The sequence below is a fragment of the Leptosomus discolor genome, chromosome 1 (assembly GCF_034619465.1).
Source record: "Leptosomus discolor isolate bLepDis1 chromosome 1, bLepDis1.hap2, whole genome shotgun sequence".
Taxonomy (NCBI): domain Eukaryota; kingdom Metazoa; phylum Chordata; class Aves; order Leptosomiformes; family Leptosomidae; genus Leptosomus; species Leptosomus discolor.
The window spans coordinates 14,356,677-14,381,564 of NC_141391.1; the positions used below are offsets into that span (position 1 = coordinate 14,356,677).

Genomic DNA, 24,888 nt, shown 5'->3' on the forward strand with positions numbered 1-24,888 from the left:
GAACAAGTATAAGCAAGAGCCTTTCTGCATACCATTCCTCGGTATTAACTACAAACACCAAGCTTTGTCGCTGCTAGAAGCAGTCACTATCTGGAAAAACATGTTTTTTTCTGTTTCTCAGAAAGTGCAGTTACTTAGAAGAGACTTAACTGAAAAGTAAAATCACTGAACAGAATTGCTTCTGATTTAGCCCAAACCAGGACATTTATAAACTCTTCTGCTATATGGCTCTCAAATGGTTATTGTTTCTAGTCCTGTAAAAATTTGAACACATATATAGGTGTGTTTGCTTCTGAAGAATAGTTCATATGTATAAAGCTACTCAAGTGGATTTTATAATCAGGTACTTTTTTTCTTTTTTTCCTCGGCAATCATCCATGTCTGTTGTCATCTAAAAATCTAACTTTCACCTTGGTTACTCATGAGACTAGTGTAAGGTGTCAAAGAACATACTGCCACAACTGTTCATGATCAAACTGTGGTAAGATCCAGAGATTAATTTTTCAAGGAAGACTCTCATCAGAAAGAACAGAGTGATGAAGTTGATTAGACCTGGGACTAATAACCAGACTTTATTAATCCTAGTGTTGGCTTTCTTGAGAATAATTAAACAGTCCTCCAGTCTAGTTTGTAAAATGACACATGAACGATCTCTGTAAATATTACTCAATGTGCGGTTATACTGTATGCTGTAGAAATTGTATCTAGGTTTTTAGTGGTGACTAAATTTGTGTTTAATAAATGATGCAATACTCTTAAAAGAGAAATTAAGGAATTGCCAGTTGTAATCAGGTGAAATTCATATGGTCACACACTTCAGACTTGGAATCTTCAAGCAGAATGACTTCAAGCTCTCCTAAGCATTCTTTGCTGTTAATGGAGATACAGACTGGAATTCCTGAATCAAAAGTAATGCATCAAGACTGGCAATGACATCAAAGTAATTGAAAAGTGAGCTTGTAACCCGTCTTTCCTTTTCAACTGTTGAACTTCATTGCCACTTACTTAAAATATCCAGAACATAAAAGCGGTGATAGATGAGAATCACCTGTTCCTGAGAAGGCTGATTAAATCCTCTACTGATCATTAAATATTTTTTCTGTAGGGCCTTCAGGTTTCAGCCTGCATATTATTCTCTCAGGGAGCATGTCTGCCTCAGGAACAATACAAGCAATATAAAGCGTGAAGAAGACATGGTATTCAAGAATTAAAATTAAATAGTATTGACAAATTGTGAAGAAGTATGGTGATTACAGAATTTCCAGGAGAAATTTGAAGCAATTTATCTGAATGCTGAATGAAATTAAATTCATTTACCACTGAACTGAATGTTTTAAATTATAAATTAAGGTTATGGTTCCTTAAGTGTCATCTTTGACACGATTTGTTGAAAACTGCTAATAAGTAATTGTTACTTAAAATAACAGCTGATTAGCTGGTAAGATGTCAAAAGACAGCCAAAATTCTATTAAACTTTTTCCTAAAATTCAGGCTTTTATCCTGCAGTGTTAGAAATCTCTGTATTACCAGTGGTGTCATGCATATACATATTTGGGTTCTTTTAATTTGTTTTAGAAAAATGGATTAATTACTTAAATTCAGAGTTACTATTCATACCACTCAATTTCAGAAATTTGAGTTTGTAGGGTCATTGTTCAGTCCAATTTACTCCTCAGTCCTTGCTCCATGACTGACTAGTCTTGCAAATCCGCAGCCTCACACTACGACTCCCTGTGTGCCTTGCAAACTGGCTTTACCTCCGTTGTCTGTTTTAGGTAAGGGAAATGAGATCTGCATCCCTGAGTCTCATCCCTCCACGAAATAGCAACATAGCAGAGTGTGCTCTGGTTTCTGGGAAATGTTCTCAAGTCTCATAGTTTCAATGTAGCTTTAAACTCCCTATATAGAAAAGATAATATATTAAGCTTCCAGTGCTGTTCCAGGCCAATTGCAGAAGAGTAAAGAACTTTCCATTACCTTTAATGGGATGTTAAGTACTATCTAAACTTCATGCTCATCATTGAGACAACTGCTGCAGCCTTCCCAGGGCTTTGTTTTATTTGAGCTTTTGTTAGCATTATGTATAAGAAAACTAAAAGTTGTCTCTTTAATTATAAGCCAGCCTATGTTTAATTTGAAAAAATAATTTTAAAATATTTTAAAAATATTAAATGAAATATTTGCATCTGCAGTATGTATGTTCCTTTCATTACTCTTATAATGAAGAGAGAAGGCAAAGAATGTTTAAGATTTTTGGATTAAAGTCTGTCACTGGAGTTTAAATGAAGATGATGCCATTAGGCAATCTGTTAAGTTTTCTTTCTTATCAAATATCATACCCCAATGCATTTTATTTAATCACCCCTTTATGAAACCTGATAATTTATGAACATATAGTCTTTTCAGCAAGTGCTTTCATAACCAAATTACAAGAAACAATCCTTACAATGTTTTTGTACTCACATTTTCCTTTCTTAAAATAAGTTTTGCCAGCTGATTCCATTGCCTCTGTGGCAGCCTCAGCTATAGTATGCAAAGCTCAGTACTGGAGGTATTTTATCTTCAATAATATAAGCACACGTCAGAAATCACTTATTGTGGTTGGGCTTTTTCAAATAATGCAGGTATCTGTACCAGAAAAAATGTTTTTGCCAATACACCCAACTGAAGTAACGCATCTAAACACAGAAGTAATGTAAACATGCAGAACAGCAATCCACACTGCTTTACGTAGTCCTACAAAAAGGGCTAATAAACTTGAAAACTATGCAAAACAGAAATTACTAATTGATGTTGCTTTTATTTGCTGTCTTTACAAATTGACAGGTTAATTATTTGATTCTACTTCAGCAGAAGCATACATCACTTAAAATAAAGGTATTTTCAAAATCTTCATTTGAATAGCAGTGTAAAAAGACAAAAACCTAAGAGTATAATAAGTGTACAGTCACTAAAAAAAGAAGGTTGAACAGCATAACGGGTTTTCAAGTGGTCTTTTCACTGTATGATAATAATAGAATTGAGAAACACAAAATGTCACAGAATTTAAGGACATGGAAATTTGCATCTTAGGACTAGCATACTATGACCTGACTCCCATGTTTCTCAACCTTTTTCAGATACCAAGACTTTCTTCTCTATTCCAAGACTTCAAGTCCCATGCACCTTTTCCTGTCCACCCAAAATTTCTGAAATTATTAGCAGTATGAAAATGGTCACAGATCCCAAAACTGTGAAACCATAACTCTGGTTAAAGTTGTGTGGAGTTGATAGACCAATGCAGTAAATAGTTTTTATAAGTCAATGATCAAACCCCAAAGTCTGCAGGTGCACATTTCTTACTTCAAGCTAATATTGGTAGGACAAATATAACAGGACGTTATAAACTGCTTAATGTGTCATGCTGTCCTCAGCTCCCATTGAAGGAATGAAGATGAAGTTATGACATGAACATATGAAACCATAAAACTGACAAGAGAAAACCCTGCACCTATATGTTTCATTGCAAGTAGTAGGACAATGTAACTATCTCTCCTCACTCAAATCGTTAGGTCAGTCCTCTAAATTTGAAGAGTGTTATGGGACTTAATCATCCAAGAGTTCTAAACAAGTCTAAACTGATTAAAATTCAACGCCTTCTAGTGCACAGTGACCATTTTAGTTATTCAAACCTATGTGATCAGGAATGCTATACTTGCAACCTTTTACTTTTCTGAAGGTTAAACTTCCTTCTTCACAATACGAATGAATCGAAATCATAGATGTATTCTATGGGTCTGTCCAGCTTTTCTTGTTCAGAAATGTAAACTCATATGAAGATATAGATATATGCCAAAATTCGAGAAGACAGTGAAGGAAAATGAAATGTCAGATTTTGCTATATAATATTTAATAGTAGCCAACAGTTGCTGTCATTAATTTTACAAGCGATTTTTCCTGGCAACTCCTTGACATAAAGGGAAAAACTGTGTCTTAGTTCCTTGTGAGATAAGCTGCTGCAAGCAGCAGGAATTTTTTTTTTTTTGCATTGCTTTCTATAAGCAGAGTTAAGTCCTCTTGTCGTCTTGATTCTCTCAAGCTGCTCATTAGACTGCAGGCCAAAATATGTCTGATGAGAAAGCCATTTTAAGGCATGAAGAATACTTAAATAACACTATGTATTAAATTCTTAACTTATTCAGATTTGCTCAACTCTAACACTTCTATTTCCACAGACAGTGTTGATTATGGGCCGGTGTTCGTACAAGAGCCAGACGACGTGATTTTTCCAACTGATTCTGAGGACAAGAAAGTATCTCTGAATTGTCAAGCTCGTGGAAATCCTACTCCCACATACAGGTACCTGTTTTAGAAACTTTTTTTTTAGTTTTCAGAATATTAGTTACTGCAGTCCCACTCTAAGACTCTGTGTGCTTTGGAGAACAACACAAGAGAAACAACTCCCTGACACATCCTGATTGAATGCTTTTTCTGATTCTGGACAAGCAAGAAGCATAAGTGGCAGCTAATATAGGCAAAGTGACATGTGAAGTTTCAAATTATGCTCTCTGTGCATCATATCTCTCCATGTGGAGGGACTCCTTATGTCCAGTTTTTTTACTTGTATCTGTAACAACTGGCAAGATCAAACCTTTAATTGATTTTTTTTCTAAATATCTATAAAGCTACAAAATACTATCCCATTTTATAGGGAAAGCAATAAAGAACAGGGACATTAAATGACATTACTATAGAGTACAGGATACCATGGCTGAGAAAAATCTGGTGTCTTTTCACTCACAAGTCCACCATTTTATTCTTTCGTAACCGTCACCTGTTGCCTATTTTTCTGTACAGACTATTATGCCCAGATATTTACTACACAGATCTGTTATGATACACCTGTGAGTCTGAGAGTTCAGTTTACTGATGGTGCCCGCTTACAGGTGGGAAGAATGTGTTGCAGTCACCTAATCCATTTGCTATATCTGAATCTGCTTATATTTTATACAAACCACAAGTGATGCAGGAGTGCTAGAGGAACATATGGTTGATTATTTTTTCCATATATCCTTTATCTTTTCTCACAGAGTCATTCTTCACTTACAAACGGAACATAAGGACTCTTATTGTTGTGTTTTGTGATATGTGGAATCATAAATTCTGCATTTTATTTTTTACCTTTTACACTTATTTCACTTGTGATTTCATTAGCATTCTGGATGAATTCTCCTTAGACTTATTTGAATTACAAAACTTGCATTTCTATGGCTGGAAGAAATTCAGAGGCATTACCATCTTTGGATATTCCCATCACAACACCACGGAATCTGTCTCTTTGCAACAGATGTGAGTCCTTAAATGGATGTGATGCATGGCACAACCTCCCCGAATAACACAGGCATGACTAAAACATATAACATGGGATTAGGAATGAGTGGTCAGAAAGTCTTCAAACTGGACTTACATGAACTCCTTACCATGTGGGATGAATACTACATCACATTCTTCCTTATTGACGTTCCTTGTGTAATTTCTGTTACAAATTTGTTGCTTTCTTGATTAAAAAAAAATGTTCCACACACTATTAAATTGTTACCAGTCCATTAGACATAGCATGTGATCATGGGGAAAAGGCATAAATTCCCACCAAAAGAGGGTAAACCTATGTTCAGCCCTCCCAGACGACCTCATTCTTGAGATTTTTTCTTTAGAGAACTTACATCATCTCCTTTCTTTCTTGGTCCAACCATTTTTTGCATTTTCCCAGTAAATGTAATCAACGAATACAACATAACTTAAAGGTTGGCTACAAAAGGGATAGAGGCTCTCTCTTCACAAGACATACAGAGAAGGCAAGGGGCAACAGATACAAGAGAGGTTTAATAGAAGAAAGGTTTCTTCTCAATATAAGAAAGAGGTTTTTTACTGTAAGAACAATCATTCACTGGAAAAATCTCCCCAGGGATGTGGCACAGTCCTCATCGCTGAGGGTTTTCAAGAAGCAGTTGAACAAGGTGCTAGATAATCTCATCTAGGCTCTCTTTCACATGAAAGATTGGACCAAATGATCTTTCAAGGTCCCTTCCAACCTGGGCTGTTTTATGATTTTGTGATATCTATTCCTTCTATTCCCCAGAGATTAACTGGGGTCAGCAGCCTCATAAATAGACTTTCCTGACTGTTGTTCGTGCAAGGAAAGCTTAGACCCAAAAGGCTTAATTCTAAAAGCACGGTTTAACTTCTCCTCCTTCTGTTGCTGCTGCTTGTCTGCGTATGCAATACACACTACCATTCAGGGGAAGGGAAAACAGATATAAATTACTTTGTGAGGAGTATACTGTTCTCCAGGGCAGGTACAGAGGAAATCTAGCCTCCAAAAAGGCTATAGATAGGAAAAGGTTTGGTTTATGTCACTGCCCAAAATTTGGCATATGAAATAGTGAGAAGGGACATTTCCATATCACCAAAGACCCTGTCCTATTATCTACAGCACTGGACAATACAGATCTTTATTTAGGTGGGCTGTGAGGCCTATGCTGCTGAGACTTATTTTCAATCAAAACCAAAGCACAGTACAACTTTTTTTTTTTAAGATACATTAAAAGACCGTTTAAAACACTCAAACATTCCAAAATTAAGTTGTCTCTGGCATTTTAGTTCATTTCCTTAGTCTATATAATTCATGACACAGTGTTCACAAACTGTTTACAAATTTATTTCTTTTGTTAGGACATTATTTAATTTTAACAGAGAATGCTCATGTAATTTCAGATTTTCTTCTTCCTTGCAATGAGCATTTTTCCCCTTGTTCAAGCTCTACCCTGATTTAACAATTTTTAATTTCTTGCATTCCAGTCACTAAGGTATCCAGATGCATTGATTTAGGGAATAACTCCTTGAGGTAAACTAATTCTGCAAATCATGCTTTGGTATCACAAGTCAGGACCCATACAATGGAGAACATAACTGAGACACCTTCAATGAGGAATGCAGATGTACACAGGCATCCTGTGGGATCTCACAGGTCACCAGTGTTACTGAGTTAAAGGCAGGTGCAGGATTTCCTGAGACACCTCTTAACTACACTGTTTTCACTGCTTGTGAAACAAACACTGAGTTTCTGATTTTACTTAGGACATATATAAGCTAGTTAGAAATTTTTTGTCAGTATAATTTCCTGATAGAAAAAGCAGTTGAAAAATTTTTTTTAAAAATTACTTTCTGTATGTTTAAGACAAATTGGAGTATTTTGAAATGTTACCTGTCACTTGTCTTCAAGGAAAAACGTAGCTGATTTTCCCTGTCAGCTTGTTACCTCTTAAGTATTATATTTGGGTTTCTGTCCTCCCAGATCAGTCAGGGTACCTAGAGGAAAACATGTCAAACAACTCAGTGTTACTTTTTCTCTGATGTGCTTGGATTGTATGAGGGGAATACAATCAATCAGGATAGACCCCAAGATATACAGGCTGGTAGCCATCAAGATCCAAAGTTTGGGGGTAACAGTGCAAAAACATATTTTTGCATTGAATTTAACTGAAAACAAAACTAAGTGAACAAAGATAATTAAAACAAACTGAATTTTGTGTCAGTTCCCATTTGGAAGTGCCAAAATACGTAATTTTGACTTTTTCCTTATATAAATCTCCTATCATTTCTGGAACAACTAATTTTGCATTTTTATTTCATATATATATATAAATGTATATATGTAAATGTTAACTTTCATTATGATTTCATTTAAAATCTTAAATCATGAATAAATTGTTCAAGAGGAAAAGTCCCTCTTTTTTTTCTCTCTGCTATGTATGAATCTCTCTAAAAATGCAATGAATCCTACAGATATCTCACTAATATCCTTTGCAATATAAAGATATTCTCAACAGTATTTCATTTACTACATTAAATGAAGCAGGGGTCCTCTGGGATCAAAAGTCCAATCATGAAAAAAAGGGTCAAATAACAGTTTCACAGTTCCTCTTAATGTTGGCAATTCTAACCTTTGGATTAAGAAAAATTCAGAGCTGCTTTAAATGAATTCTGCTGTCTGTACTTCGTTCACCATGAATGTTAATGAGATACCGTGAACTGATAATCATTTTGCTTCATTAAATTGGCCTCTGGAGTCTGGATGTTGCCAAGTTCTTCCAGTGTTTGCTGAACTCTGGCAAAGCCTGGAAGTGCCTTACAATTTCGTGAGGCAACTTTGAAATTGAGAATGACTGCAAACTAGCAATGAGGGAAATATCTGTCCGTCATAATAGCTGTGCCATACCTATTTACACTGCTTATCACTTCTTTGCATTCTTTTAACACTTTAATGTTCTATACAGTTTGACACAAGATCTAAATCTAAAAAAAATCTTCTTAAGTGGATTATTATTCTTTAATTGAGATATCTCACCCCCCTCCGAGGTTATTCTGAACTGCTGGAGTCTATTAATCTACCACACAAAATCTTTTCTCTTGCAGCCAGTGGATTATTTCAGGGTTTGTTCTTTCAGTCTTTGGAGACGAATGAGAGGGGTGGGGCTTTTTGACAGGGAATATACAAAGGGAAAAAAAAAACCAACCCCAAAACCCACTCACACAGCAGAAAAATTGTGAGACTCTTGGGTTACTTCTGAAACCTCAAAAAAAGAAGTGTTTGTTTGGGAATTATTCAATGCTTTGGTTCAGGTGTGATACTTTCTAGTATGTTTCCTACAGCCTGACTTTTTCCACCTTATCTTCACTCCCATCTTTATTGTTCAGGCTTCCCATTCCACTTCCAAACACCTCCCAAGAATAGCATTCCCTCTGCTGACTCCTCATTTGATCTCCTCATTTGATCTACCATTTCCCTGGTAGGTGCCAAGCATTTCCCTTGACCAGCCACCGGCTGATTCCAGTCTCCCCTGGACCGGTCTTCTCCAAATTTTGTGTATACTGATCCAGCTGATATTATTTTGCTTTTGTCCATTACCAACATCCTTTGTTTCACAACAGCTTATGTACATAAATCCACCTACCAGCTCTTCACAGGTCTTGCTCTTCTGCTTTCTGCATTTCAGTCAGATTTCTCTATTTTTTGGGCCCAGATCAAACGCTGATAGAATGGAAAAGAAAGGTTCCTTGCTCTCATGCAGTGCAGACTCAGCTCTGCTAACTCTAAGCTCATCTGGACACAAGGCTTTAATGATAGAACAAGAATTGAAACTTTGGTTATTATAAGCACAGTAAAATTTTTGACGTGGAAAATGCACCTGCTATACAGATTTCAAGTCTGAAGCCTTTGTGGATAATAGTTTTTTGTGAGGAAAAAAAAAAAAGAAAAATCCAAGGTTGCTAATATGATTTAGCATAGGCAAAAAAAAAACAAACAAAAAAAAACCAAAAAAAAACACCAACCTCTTCAAAGGCTGAAGATCTGGTTTTTTGTGTTTTTTTTCAGAAAAACTTACCTTTTGTCAAGTACATGTTGCGGAATGTCTCCATCCAAACTTTTGCCAAATTAATGGGTTACTGCACAGGGTATCTCTGAGTAGCTGTCATCCTTACAACAATGAGGGCTGTTAGATTCTGTATATTAAGCTTGCTGCATCTGTTTGGCCATAAAATGCTCAAGATGTTTCTTTCTCTTTTCTCAAGATGGCTTCGAAATGGAACTGAAATTGACATTGAAAGTGATTATCGCTTCAGTTTAATAGAAGGAAGTTTGATCATCAACAACCCCAGTGAAATGAAGGATTCTGGACAGTATCAGTGTTTAATCACCAACATGTTTGGCAGTATATTAAGCAGAGAGGCTGTTCTTCAGTTTGCATGTGAGTAACAATTTTTTTTTTAACATTGATAAAGCAGATCTTTACATTGCTTGGAAAGGCATCAAATTGTAATTTGAATACATTACACAAGTTACACTCTCCACTGACTTTATCAGGCTAGGGTCTCAAAATTAGAAATAAATGCTTAGTGGGAAACAGTAGTTTTCTGTGGACTTTTTACTTTTAGAATAGAACCAATTATCAGGGAAAATAAGTCTAGTACATGATCTCAAATACTATCCTTTAATGATGTACTTCAGTACCTTCACTCATTGCTAGTTTCCTGAAGCATGTATCATTCTGCCACACTATATTAGCAGGGCAGAAAGAACTGCAGACTTAGGTGTAGAGTGGGATAAACTGTATCTATATCTGCAGGATAGTCTGCACTTGTAATTATGTGTGTGTGAGCATGGTTTTGCATGTACATATGTATATAAATATCCATGTTTTGCATCCATGTTCATGCATACATATCGTGCATATATTCACACATTATGAGACTGAGATATTTTTTTGGTAGTTGTTAACAGAAATGGAGAATATCATGGCTTTTGAAATCATTCACTACAATATACTTTCCAGAAGCTATCAACAATTCACGATCCTGGGTAAATGCTATGGTCTATATATAGCATGCTCTTTTTCAAACATATTGTCAGGAAGTACAGGACCAGAATTTCAGATATAGTACCTTCGACCCTGGCTTCCCTTCAGCACTTTACAGGAAGGCAACCAGCACTATTTTAGTGCTTTATCTAGGCAAATCCTGCTAGGAGGGGTTTTTAAGAGGCAGGGATGCAAAAAGAGTTCCAGCCTAATTTCTAAGATCCTGTTGAAAATAGGACATTACCGTGAAACATGAGGCAGATCTTCGTATAGCCACAATAGGAAAACAGTGGGGTTAAGGACAAGTTGCCTACCTGCATGTCTACTAACACACCTGGTGGTATGGAGAACTCAGCAGACCTAGTGTGGGTTCAAGCTCCTCCCCTTAGTCCACCCCTCCAAAGTGAAGTCAGACATCTCAAATCTGTAGCTTTATTCTTATCTGCTGCAGATACTGTCGCGGTATTTGTTGGTAAGATCATGGCATTATCCACCTACTTCTGATCAGAGATCAATACTGACATTTGTCAGTTTCCTTTTGCCAGGGCAGTACGTTTAAAGCTCTAAATATCACAACAATGGCCTTATTACAGTATTATTGGACCTCCATCTTAAATGTAGCTCTGAGAAAATTCTGCTTTATTTTCTTTTTAGACAAGAAAAGTACCATAAAATGAATCACTTTGTTATAGAACATGACAACTGGTAAATATAGACAGTTTCAGGGCTCTGAACCTCAGATTTCTGTTCCCATTTGCAAACTCAAGCGGAAGAAGAGAGTCTATAGATCATGGAAGGAGGGAATGGCCACTTGGGAGGAATATAAGACTGTTAGAGGATGTAGGGAGGCAACTAGGAAAGCTAAGGCTGCCCTGGAGTTAAGCCTTGCAGGGGAGGTCAAGGACAGCAGAAAGGGCTTCTTCAAGTACATTGCAGACAAAACTAACTCTAGAGGCAATGTAGGCCCAGTGTTGAATGAGGTGGGTGCCCTGGTGACAGAGAATACAAAGAAGGCGGAGTTACTGAATGCCTTCTTTGCCTCTGTCTATACTTCTGGAGACTGCCCTCAGGAGCCCCAGACCCCTGAGGCCCCAGAGGAAGTCAGGATAAAGGAGGAGTTTGCCTTGGTTGATGAGGACTGGGTTAAGGATCAATTAAGCAAGCTGGGCATACATAAATCCACGGGCCCTGACGGGATGCACCCACTGGTGCTGAGGGAGCTGGCGGAGGTCATTGCTAGACCACTCTCCATCATCTTTCATAAGTCATGGGGAACAGGAGAAGTGCCTGAGGACTGGAGGAAAGCAAATATCACTCTAGTCTTCAAAAAGGGCAAGAAGGAGGATCTGAGTAACTGCAGACCAGTCAGCCTCACCTCCATCCCTGGAAAGGTGGTGAAACAACTTATCCTCGGTGCTGTCTCTAGGCATATCAAGGATAAGAGGGTCATTAGGAGCAGTCAGCATGGCTTCACCAAGGGGAAGTCATGTTTGACCAACCTGGTAGCCTTTTATGAAGTCATAACCGGGTGGGTAGATGATGGTAGTGCAGTGGCTGTGGTTTATCTTGATTTCAGTAAAGCTTTTGACACTGTCTCCCACAGCATCCTCGCAGCTAAACTGACGAGGGGTGGTCTGGATGATCGAGTAGCGAGGTGGATTGTGAATTGGTTGAATGAAAGAAGTCAGAGAGTTGTGGTCAATGGGACAGAGTCTAGTTGGAGGCCTGTATCTAGTGGAGTCCCTCAGGGGTTGGTACTGAGACCAGAACTATTCAATATATTCATCGATGGCCCGGATGAGGGAACAGAGTGCACTGTCAGCAAGTTTGCTGATGATACAAAACTGAGAGGAGTGGCTGACACACCACAAGGCTGTGCTGCCATTCAGAGAGATCTGGACAGGCTGGAGAGCTGGGCGGGGAGAAATGTAATGAAATACAACAAAGGCAAGTGTAGAGTCTTGCATCTGGGAAAGAACAGCCCCATGGACTAGTATAGGTTGGGGACTGAGCTGTTAGTGAGTAGCGTTGGGTAAAGGGACCTGGGGGTCCTGGTGGACAGCAGGATGACCATGAGCCAGCAATGTGCTGTCAATGGCATCCTGGGGTGTATTAGAAAGGGTGTGTTCAGTAGGTCAAGAGAAGTTCTCCTCCCCCTCTCCTCTGCCCTGGTGAGACCACATCTGGAATAGTGTGTCCAGTTCTGGGCCCCTCAGTTCAAGAAGGACAGGGAACTGCTTGAAAGAGTCCAGTACAGTGTCACAAAGGTGATGAAGGGGGTGGAACATCTCCCCTCTGATGAAAGGCTGAGGGAGCAGTGTCTCTTTATCTTGGAGAAGAGGAGACTGAGAGGTGATCTCATTAATGTTTATAAATACATAAAAGGCAAGTGTGAGAAGGTTGGAGCCAGGCTCTTCTCGTTGATGTCCAATGACAGGACAAGGGGCAACGGGTGCAAGCTGGAGCACAGGAGGTTCCACATTAACATAAGGAAAAAGGTTTTCACTGTGAGGGTGACAGAGCACTGGAACAGGCTGCCCAGAGAGGTTGTGGAGTCTCCTTCTCTGGAGACGTTCAAAACCCACCTGGACGTGTTCCTATGTGACCTACTTTAGGTGGTCCTGCTCTGGCAGGGGGATTGGACTAGATGATCTTTTGAGGTCCCTTCCAACCCCTAACATTCTGTGATTTTGTGAGTCTATGATTCTGTGCTTTGATCTCCAGGTGAAAAAAGCCACAGATAGTGAGAGCTGGAGCTCAAACAACAAAAGACCTGTGAGTTTCAGTAGCTACATCCACAGTTCATTCAGGATGCCATGTACTTCTAGTTACAATATTATCTCCTCCAATAAAACAAATTTAGATAAGGTTGTTAAAAAAAAAAAAAAAAAAGAAGAAAGAAGAGATTGGGTTGGTGGGTTTATTGTTACTGAATTTTAAAATTATTACTAGCTTGCATACCTGCTTTTGCAGGTATCAGAGTTGTTATACTACGATGGCTTTAATGTGATTTCTGTTTATTAAAGTATTTACTTGGGAATTGTAATGAAAATTTCTCGGGCAAGGTTAATGGAGGAATGCTAGCTGGAAGCGCTGAGGTGTAGCAAACAATGCTGCAGAACTTGCGAAAGAGAAGAGGCTGTTATAAACACATTGAAATCTTTAAAAAGGATAGAAAGTCATAACTGATTGAAGTTCTTTTAGAAGTTCATGAGCAAACCCTTCACAGGAGCAATTTCGAGTTCAATGTGTATTTGTAGTTCAAATTCTTTGTAGCATGACATTCTTTCTTTGTCTCTTGATTTAATGCTGCTTCAAATCCCTGATCTTTAATGGCAGATTCGTTTCTATTGAAACAATGTTTGCATTATACAGCAACCCACAGTATCAACTTGTTGCACCATACTGTAAACCTATCAGAAGCTTGTACCACAGAAATATTTTAGTAAGTCAGATCCAAAGTAAATTTAAAAAGAAAGATTTTCATTGTGATTTCTGCTTTATGAAATCTAAGACACCGTCTTGAGTTGGACCAGCAAGTTCGGATAAGTTTTCTTGAAGCAAAGAATGGAATGCTTTCATCCTGATATCTTGGGTGATACAAGGTTTACACTGGTTCCAAAGTGCTAATGCTCTTTATTTCATTTAGGAAGCTGAAATGTGCTTTTCAGATGCTTGAACGAAAGATCTTTACTTTACAGTATGAAGGATCATTTTATGATTTTAAACACAATGTTTTGGAGACCTCTTACTTCTTATCTAGAAAAACTTCTGTAGTGTAATCACAGTCTTTCTGAAATAAAATAGGAAATTTTCCATCTGAAGATGTTTTAACTAAGTAATGTATAACCTGTCATTAATTAATAACTATTTGTGTTGCATTTAAATTAATTATTTCCTGAAAACAACCTTGGGTGAAGTAGTATATAATTAAATATCTTTAGATTAAACTATGTTCATTCAGCAATTAGCGTTGGGCTCTAAAGTGTTATATAGATAGGTAGAGATGGACCAGACAAAGATTAGCTTACATTACGCTGAAATAGATATAAGTTTTAGAAGGTCATGCTTGTGATGAAATACTGTAAAATAAAATTTCAGTATAGATAAAGTCGGGCATTTTATAGCTTTGCTTGTTAACAACAAGCTTACATGTCTCCAGTTGTTTTCAGTAAGACAGAAAGTAAAATATTGAAAAGAATTTTGAAAGGGAAGGTCCTAACCTTAATGTAATGAGTAATTGGTGCCCTGTAATTTACTGGGAACCAGGGGTTTTTTTTTAAGGTTTATTTATAATTCCAAGGATAAACCAAGGCATTTCTGATTGTGAGCTACAGAGCTACACGTAACGGTATTCAGTTTACCTTTTTTCACTCAAAGCCATGGATTCCAGAAGCTTAGAAACGTACTACTTTCACAGAAAAATTTTGAACAGTGAGTTCATGGACTTGCTTGAATGATTGGTTTGTACTGCTGTGGAAAATAGTTATGTCTTTGAAGCTTGAAGAGCTGTTCTTCTAATTAAAGGGAAATGGCATAGAGCTCAAAAGGAAACAACATGACCATTAAACAAGCCTTTGACACTGACTTTCAGGAAAGAGCATGTGCTGTAATGTGCCTATGAAAATATCATGAAACTTGAAAAAAGAGAGCAAGTTTATTGCATTGGCTCCTAGTTTTCTCATAACTGCATGGCCAAAAGCTTCATTGCTATGGTTATTATTATGTAGTTCGGGATTAGTGATGCCTTACAAGTATAAATGTTTATGTACATATTTGCATATGTGTGCGTAGTTAAAATAGGACTTCAAAATACTTATACGATTGTCTTTGGATTTGAAAGAGAAAATGATATAAAATTAACATTATTTTATACATGTTTAGAGATATAACATTTGAAATAGCCTCCTGTATCACTGGTTATTTTATGGAGCAAAGTGGAAAGACCAGTTATGTGCAGTTAAGTCTGTTCAAAATTTTAAACTATCATAGCAAATATTTACGAAGATTTAAACATAGAAAAGTTCTCTTTTTTTCCTCTTCTTTGCATTTCCTTTGATCTCTCATGCCCAGGGTCATGCTGGTTTATGCTATTTTACACAAGTAAGCAAAAAAAAAAAAAAAAAAAAAAAAGAAAAAACCCCATTTGTGTCACAAAGTAATGAGAAATATATTTTTTCAATAAAAGCAAATAAGGGACTTTCTTTCATCTTCAATGGGGAAAAAAGATAACACTGACAAAACATCAAGCAAATCAGAATTCTTGATCACAAAAAACGTATGTTTAAGCTCACATTTCAGAAGTTTGCTCATAGCAGGTTGTTAAAAAGGTGTCAGTTTGCTACAGCTTCAAATGTCATTCATACTTCACTATCACAAGGAACAGTTCATATATGAATTATATTGTTTTCTTAACAAGATTCTAATAATCTCATTAAAATGTAAGAGCATTAGAGGAATAATTACTGAAGTCCTTTAGCCCATCTTAACATTAATGAATTTCGTAGTTCTGGGTGTGGCTAGCTCTATGGAAGACTCACTCAAATCCCAAACACATCTTTGAAGATTCTGCAGGCAGTGGAAACAGAAAAGGGAAAGACGGTTATTCTAGATTAAGTCTTTACTGCGTTATGAAAAAACAAAACAACCATAGCAAGCTTATAGTTGCTGCAAGCAGAAACACAACTTTGTTGAACACACAGTAATTTTAAAGGAGTGCATAATGTCAAAAGTGTTTTGAGGACATGAAACTTAATAACGAGGTGTAAAACTTTTATCAAGTAACCTATGCAGTAAGCACTTACATTGTTAAATGTGTCTTATCTCCTCTCGTTTCTGTTCTTAGAAATTTGTGTAACCTAAAGGGAAGATTTAAAAATTAAACTTTATTATTAATTTCTCAATATTGGCTACTTTCGGCATCTGTACAGGATCTAAAATAAAATAAGTGACTTGAACCTGATGGGAAGCTGAAACAAAAAAAAAGTACAGAGATTCCAAATTGACTACATCTACCTGCCTTACTGCACAACAGCTGCATATTCTTCTGCTGGGTTCCACAGTCTTTCTTTGGAACAGTGTGCTAAAACTTTGGCTACCACAGTGGATGTATTTTGTGCTTACCGTTGCCACATGTACAATTTCTGCATCCATTATGTCACAAAACAAAATTTCTTTTCTCTGTTGGTGGATTATTTAACCTCTCACAAGCCTACTATCTGCCTGATACTTACAGCCTGGGCTAAATAAAATAGAGAAGTGGTAGGGGGAAATAACTTCTCACTTATCATTTATAGAACTCCTCCCTGCAATTTTATTAATCTGATTGCCAATGGCTTCTTTGTATCATTTTCCCTTTTTTTAAAGAATTAAATCTATTTTCTCATTTAATTTACAGAGAAGGGTATTGATTAGATAAAACTTAAATGTCTTTCCCCAGCTGATGAGTTACTATGACTGTCCAGTGACGTACAGAATAAGGAGTCATCCATGATGCAGATATATACATAAATAGTTTTCTGGGGACACAGACTGTGCACTGCCCATTCCATCACAGCACACTTCTGACAAACTGTTAGCAAATACACCTCAGAAATGAGTTTAATGATGCATGTTTTCTTTCTTGCTGTCATGCTCCCTGGACATATTGTTGGGTTTACTCCATAATTTGTTAGTATTAATTTATAAAGAGTTTGTTTAATTACAACCATCTAGACATGAGAAAAACCTTGATTTCTCATATTAATTCCAGAATATGCAGTGTAACAAAGTGTTTGATCACATTACAATATCATCATTTTTTTTCTAAACCATACAAAGCTAAACATCGTTAAATATTATAAAAGAAAGATGAGAACAGTTACAATAGTGACTTGTAGTATAAAATTTTCAGATTTTTTTCTGCATAATTTCAAGTTACTGTTTTTAGGAAACAGATGCTTAAGAGACACCTGCAAACCAGGTGTGCACGCCAGGAAAAGTTAACTGTATATAGGGCAGGTTGCATTATATTTGTAAATAGTTTATTAATTGAAGAATACAATTTAGCTAAATGAAGACTGAGGATGTTATGTTATATTACTGAAGAAAGGGGTCTGACTTATAGTTCAGATGTGGACACACTTCTTCCTATCTCTTCCATTATTTATTTGTGCAAGATGGGACAATTTCACAAGGAAAGATTGTGAGATCGTTCTTCCAAAAAAAAAATTTCAAGGCTAAGGTCTTCAGTGACTGTAGGAATAGGATGAAACACCCAGACCACAGTTTCCCACATAAATGTTCAAGTCACTTGCACATACCTACTTTACAATTGTGAAAATCTAGCCCTTTCTTTTGTTAAGAGAAGCAGAAAGAATTTTGAACTGAAAGATTATGTGTTTTTTCCCTATAAAAATGGGAAAAAAACGAAGCTTTGAGTCAAATTAGAACTTTTTGTTTAATTTCAACTTTGGAAAACCAATATATTTGAATTTTAACTGTGGTGATACTTACTTTGTTATTTATAGAAACATTCAGTTTATGCAACTAAGTTCAGTGATGCAAGATGATAAGAACTTTGGCCCTAGCCTAAAAAGTATTCCATCTTAAAATATTTGCATAATTTTTTTTAGGTTGATAGGTTGATGTACGTGGTTAAAATTAAGCACATGCTTGAACTCTTTGTTGTTGTCAAACATGAGCATTTCTAAAGTAAAAGTTGAAACAGTCTATATGGATTTATTATCATAGTGTCATCATGACAGACACATAATAGGTTTAATTAAGCCTTCTGACATTCATTTCTTGATCCTTTCTTAAAGTGAGTAAATAGCTTAGAATAATAAACTTCATGCCTAGAAAGAGCAGAACTTATTACAACTTCTTTTATCCAGCAGTTCTCAGAGAAGCTTTCCTGCTGGAAAAGATAGATCTGGTTTCACCATTGTGGCTATGGTCAATCTTTGATGAAAATCAGCCTTCGACCCGGCTTTACAAAGGTGAATTTTTCATCCGAGTCTGAAAGCGAGTCTGGAGAAATAAATAAAGTCAGCATTTGAGAGGTCACCTAAAACTGTGAAGACAGCATCCACTCTTTCTGACAAGGATGCCAAAATGATTGAATATTTATCCATTGTTCAAATCTCACAACAGACCATTAATGAATATTGCCAGACAGTAAATTTTATGGGAGTTCAACTATATTTAGGAGTGGTAGCCACTGAAAGCTTCAGGAAAAAAAAAAAAAAAGCAAGCAAACCTCATCTCCTGGAACTCCCTTTCCACACAAAGCATGCAGCATGTCTTCAGAAATGGTCTTTTGACCCTATTGACAGTGACTTTTCTGTAATAACATAAGACCAGCTAAGAGCTCTAGTAGACTTGCTATGTGTATTTCCGTCCCTTCAGTTCTGCTTTTGAAGCTGCCTGTGAATTGCAGTAAGTCTCTATTTTTCCATTGCTACATCAGCATTTAAAGGCCAACTGACGTGTCCCTGTATTAGATCATTTAAACAGCAGAGGAAACCCCATTCTTCCCTATTTATGAAAGCAAATGCTTTCTTTCCTTGAAGACAAGAGGAGAGTGGAGAAATTCTGTTTTATCTTCTCTCTGATGCCTTGAATCAGTATCTCTTCAGTTCCAAAAGGGGTCCTGTGTCCACACTAGTAAATTAAACATTCCCTAGCACTGAAAAGAAATCATATGGAAAGGTCCACATCCACACTTCTAAACTCTTTTATGTTCCAAGACACAGACTACTTCTAAACTGTCTTTTGGGACTATCCCCTAGTTACACCTGAAATGTGACAAGAATTGTCTTGGAGAATGCTGTGGTCCCACCAAAGAATCCTGTGGACACTTCTAACACTGTGATAGTGTCTGTGATGAAAGTCCCATGCAGGAGAGTATTTCTTGATACTTTTCACTATACCAGTATAGACAAAGTCTGAGTATTTTGAGAGTCTTCAGTATACTAGGGGAAATGCTTATGCTGCATCTTTAATATATAAATCAGATGTGCCATAGTTGCATCAAATAATGCGATTTCCTGACTATTACTAAGTGAAGACAATTATGAAAAAATTTAATGCTAAAAAGCACTAGACAAAGCTGTTCAAATTTTGGTGCAGTCTGTGTCCATCCTTCCTCAACTCAGTCAGCATCTTGATGTTTCAGTTATAAAATATTTGGGACAGACATCTTAAGATAGGAGATTAAATCTGAAGAATCCTAGCTACACGTGATGCCTTTGTGTAGGGTGACACTCAAGAACATGAGAAGATCATACTAACCAGCACTGTGTTCCAGAGGTAGTCTGTAAGGCAAAAATATTAGACTTTCCTTGTTCTCCTGAAGGAAGCTGCTTACTCTGTGTGTGTCCTTACAAACAACTCGTTCCTTTACTTTGTCCATTTGACTTTTCTGGGGTGAAATTACACATTACCTCAGCCTGAGAGTGACATTTTGAGAGAGCTGAGAACCAAATCTCAGGAAGCTCTACAGCATCATCCCGGAAACATTTAGTCTTTTGTACGTTAGTATTAGAATGAACTCAGCTTGAAAAGTTGAGGTCAGATCCCTAATTAGGGATTATACATCAATACAGTGCAAATTTGATTCTCATTATAATAAGTTACTAGCTTCAGAAAAGGGTATCAATTCTGGATGTAATCCACTGAGCAACATTTATTATCTCAATCCATTTGAATTGCAGATAGGCATAACTTCAACCTCATTGATCCTCATATCCATCAAACACCAGAGAAGTTATGATTTCAAAGTATTCAAGTGGAAATGAGATTTATTAATCTTGTCAAGTCCATTTATTGCTACATAAGTTTTGATGCCAAAAAAGTATTCTGAGGTTTAAGTTCTGCTCAGTCTTTAACTCTGAAAATGTATTTTAAACAATACATTTTATATTTTTTGTTCTGTGGAAGCGTTAATAGAAATCAGTCATGTAGGGAGACACAGTTTGAAATGTAATTACAGCAGTCATTTCAAGATGCATAGTACATCTACTGACTTCTCATTTTAGCATTGTGCATTTCTCTGCAGAACTGGAAAGCTGGTGTCTAACCTGCCTATAACCTACTTACCTATCTTTCACAATCTAATCTATCATGCTAATGAACCATTAGTCTTGGCATTTAAATATAAATGACAATAATTAGGAGTAGCATTACTAAATAGGAGAAATTTTTAAAGGCTGAAGGAGAATTCTGTGCCAAGACCAGACAACATTTTCTAAATTTCCTTTGTAAATTCTAACTCAGACTGACTTTTGGCAATTATCATGTCATCTCTCTACTTACAGCCTTCTAGGTGTTGCAAATTGTGGTGAGCAGTACTCTACCTTCTTTCAAATTAAAGGTGCAGTTTTACTTGAAATTTCTTGCATGGTATTTGTAGCGCTACTGTGGCATTCCTGCCCTCACTATGACTGATACAGCTGTATTGTGGTTTTCCTGAGAAGGAGGTCAGGCTTCTGGTCTGCTTGAGAAATAAACCTGTCAGACAGGTTCTTCTTCCATTCATAAATGCAGGTGTACAGGTATTTGTGATAGCACAAGGGAGACAGCAGCACAAGGCTGGGAGAAAAGAAGAGAGAAGTGGACAGGGCATTCAAGCTGTCCTACTCAGCAACAGCACTGAATGTAAAAGCAGTGGAGTCACTTTTGATAATACTTTTGGAACTCAGCAGGGAAAAATTCTAGGAAGTTGAGTTCTAGAAGAGTTAATGACACTGCAGAGGAGGTATTAAGTTTAAGGAAAGCCTATCATGAATGAAAACGATTGATCACCAAAGAAAACAGCATCTGGAAGGTTGTGAAACATATGGATAAAAGTGAGAATTAGCAGAAGTCAAGCTGAGTTAGACTGACAAAGGAAATTAAAAGACATACAGATAAGATTTTTGGCTAGGCTTAAAAAAAAATTAATAAGAAAATACGATGGGACAGAATTAAATTTAATCTACATATGATCCCAAATCCAATGGTTGCCTTTGGTTTTCCATAAAGACAGAATAGCTTATACATCCAATTCCATACGAAGCATAAGATACCAGAAAGATATGCATTCAGTTTGAGGATGGGAGAAGATAAGAATGGTAAAAGTAAATCCACACTTAAAATGTACTAGTTGATAAAAGCTGAGGCTCCTACAACATCCATGAGTTCTACTAATAAAGTTTAGTACTTCAGTGACATGACTTCAGAACATTGTGCAGTTCCAGGGCCAATTTGTCCTTTGTTCTTCTTGATACTTTCATTAGTGTCCAGATCACAATGTTAAAATTAAATTATCTAATGCTACAAAAATAAGAAGTATGGTCAACATAGATGTTGTGTTCTCAACTCTAATAATTCTACATTTTATTTGTAATATTTTGCACTTAAAGTTGTCAACATGGTAATATCAATGTCATTTTGTGTAGCACTTATTTTATTAATTTTGAGGATGAAATCAAAACAAGCTCCAAGAGTAATTTCTCACCAGTGACAATGATAACATCAAAAGCATCCTCTGATGATCACCATGTGATGATAATGTGTAGTTCCCAAACATGATAGTCTTAAATTCAGTGAGATTGGGTAGATATGTTACATTTGCACACCAGGACCCAGGAGTTCGTAGTTTCTTCTGTCCTGCTTTCAAAATTCAGACATGAGAAGTTGTTTTCATAGAACATGGTACATACATTAAAAGGAACAAATCCTCTCTATAAAACATATTGTAACCAAACACACATAGACAGCTAAATAGATTTAAAAAAAAAAAAATCAAAACAAATCTTTTAATGAGGTTTCACCCCTATATTTCATCAAGCACAGATACACATAAAAAAAGCCCTCAGGATTATATAAATATGTAAATGCTGAGGCCACCCACTTACCCACTCCATACACCTCACTAATTAAAAGACAATGCATTAAGTCAGAAATTTATATACTATGTGTCTAACTACACATTAAATATTACACTGAATTTTATTAGAGTTGCAAGGTCAAACATCCAAGCTGCAGGATGAGGGATTTCTCGTTTATGCAATCTGAATTTTCCCTTGCATGCAAAAGTCTTACAATACAGATTTGTCACAAAATCTTTTTTTTTTTTTTCAGATTAGACCCCCTAGACTTTTTCAGATCACAGAAAAATTTCTGCTCAGTTACTGAACAGTCTTCTATTTTCTATTGTTCAGTGCACAGCCCCCCACCATCATTAATTCAGACTATTCAAAACCTGCTCTGAAGGCAAAATTAATTTCCTCAGAAGCTTTTTATTGTGCTCATTGTTACAGCATCCAAGTGCTTCATGAACATTAATACATTTATTTTTACAATGTCCCTGTGAAGTGAGTAGTTATTACTATCTCCTTTTTATAAATGGAAAACTAAGACATGAGAGATTAATGTGAAATATCCAGTAATTTGGGGAGCTGTACGTGAGCTCAGGAGGAACTGCTTTTCCCAAGTGCTTAGAAGAGCCACAACTGATCACTTTCCTATTCATCACTCTGGCCAATCTTTTTCTCAGCCTTTGTGTCAGTCATATCTCAATCCTACATCTGGTTCCTGATCTCTTTCCTGCTATCGATTAGGCTGCTGATCCCATTCGTGGTTTCCTTTCGTACTGAAAGCAGCTATTTGTCTAAAAAGGATAGTATCATCACTCCAGCTCTCTTAGTTTTCATGTGCTTATTTTATTTCACTGTCTGCAGTTCCTCTATTTCACATTTCCCACTTAGTTCCAGGATCCTAAGCTCACATTTCCTTCCCAGTCCTTATTCGATACCTTCTAAAGCATTCTTTTTTTCTATCCATAAGCTTCTGCATCTTTAAGAGAGTAAATTATTATTTAGTTATTTTTTAACTAAATCTGGGAGTAAATGAAACAGAATCTTCTAATGGGTAGTGTTGGCCATCTTAATCAAGGTAGTTGCTACCTGTTGTGTTTATAATAATGGGTGGATTTTTTAACAGTGCAAATACACATCAGAAGAATAGACTTTTTTAATTAGAAAAATTCTATAAATCTTCAGGCTAAACAAATTAGATTGCTACTCCATTAGCTCTCATAAGTAAAGTGGGTCAAGGCTTTGAATGGCAAACTGTTACAGTACGTTCAGTAGGAAGTTCTACTGATAATTCAGTAGCTGGTACTTTCTTTTTTAAATATTAAATCGTTACTGCATAACACACTATAATGAAACGGGTGGATAAATTTCTACCAGAAAAGGCATTTCTATTTAAATACTTGCCATTTATCAACATTTTCTTTGCTATGAGGTCTCAACCATCTCCCTCACTCCTCATTAATATAACAGCGATAAACTGTGATCTGTGTTTTGGTTGGTGACTGCAAGATTTTGAGATTTTAAGACAGCCTTTATTCAGTCACAGTCTCTGAATTCCGCTGCCATTTTACTGTGCTGCTGTCTTCTCTGTTTCCTGTCCTCGCCTATGTTCCTTTACATTTTACAACTGAAAGTCTGATGTTCCATCCAAACTGAAGCAGAAGAAAAATAGAAAATCTTAATTTATGGTCACCACTAGCCATGACAAACCATGAATAGGGATAAGAATTTTTTTAAGATTTCTCTTTGTTTGTTTGATTGTTGGTTATATGCGTTCTGGTAATGTGCCACTGGATAGTTGCACCTCTTAATTTTTATTAAGTCTTAAAACTGTTGTTGCCTCATTAAAATAATATCTGTTAAAACAAGAGGAAGTATCATAGATAAAATCTGTCAGTTAATGTAAAAGTTGAACTGGAATATTGGTAAAAAGTTGATAGCTAGCTGAACAAAAGACACTAAGTATTCTCAATTTGAGATTGCCTTGTGGCAACCTCAGCAGAGGAGCTAACCCTTTAAGTCCTTTATCCTGCAAGACACAATCACCAGCAGTTAACTCTAAGTCACCAGGACTGCATTCAGGAGAAAGATCTTTGATGCATATTTTGGTCAAAGTTCTCGGAAATGTGCAGGGTTACGTACTATGTGAACAAAGGATGTTTAAAAAATGGGATATTAGTTCCACAGAAGATTTAAACACTTCATATTTTTTAATACAAATTTGATCTTTTTCATTTTTTCACAAGAAAGTTCCAAAGCAATGTGTTTTGCAGTCAATGAAATATGATTTTTTTTAGTGTCAAATTGTTCTGTATATCTTGGTTAAGAAAATCCTATTATAGTGAAATAAAATAATTTTTACCACAACATTTTGAGTACTCTAAGTTTGGCTTTGTATTATACTAAAAATGTATGCAATTCATATGTCTATCTAATATGTACTTAGATATGGCAAAATTTGTCTCAGCATTGCCAAGAAAAAGCCTAAGTGAGGGGTTTTATACATAAGACTCTTCTTACAAAATATTTCTGTACCGATAAATTTGCAAAATTACAAAACACTTACAGTACCAAGACTGAAATGCCATTATAATGATCTTACTTTTTTTTTTTTTTTTTGAAAGCTATGTCACTAGTATTCTGTTACAGTT

General features: G+C 36.4%; 1 protein-coding gene across 1 annotated transcript in view; it reads left to right on the forward strand.

Moving 5' to 3' along the window:
- The window catches only part of CNTN5 (contactin 5), a 264,199-nt gene that overhangs the window by 9,974 nt on the left and 229,337 nt on the right, over window positions 1-24,888 (forward strand). Inside the window, exons 2-3 of the mRNA XM_086481748.1 lie at window positions 4,215-4,338; window positions 9,613-9,788. Of these exons, the coding sequence (XP_086337874.1) occupies window positions 9,704-9,788 (85 nt within the window). The 5' untranslated portion in view covers window positions 4,215-4,338; window positions 9,613-9,703. The remainder of the gene's footprint in view (window positions 1-4,214; window positions 4,339-9,612; window positions 9,789-24,888) is intronic.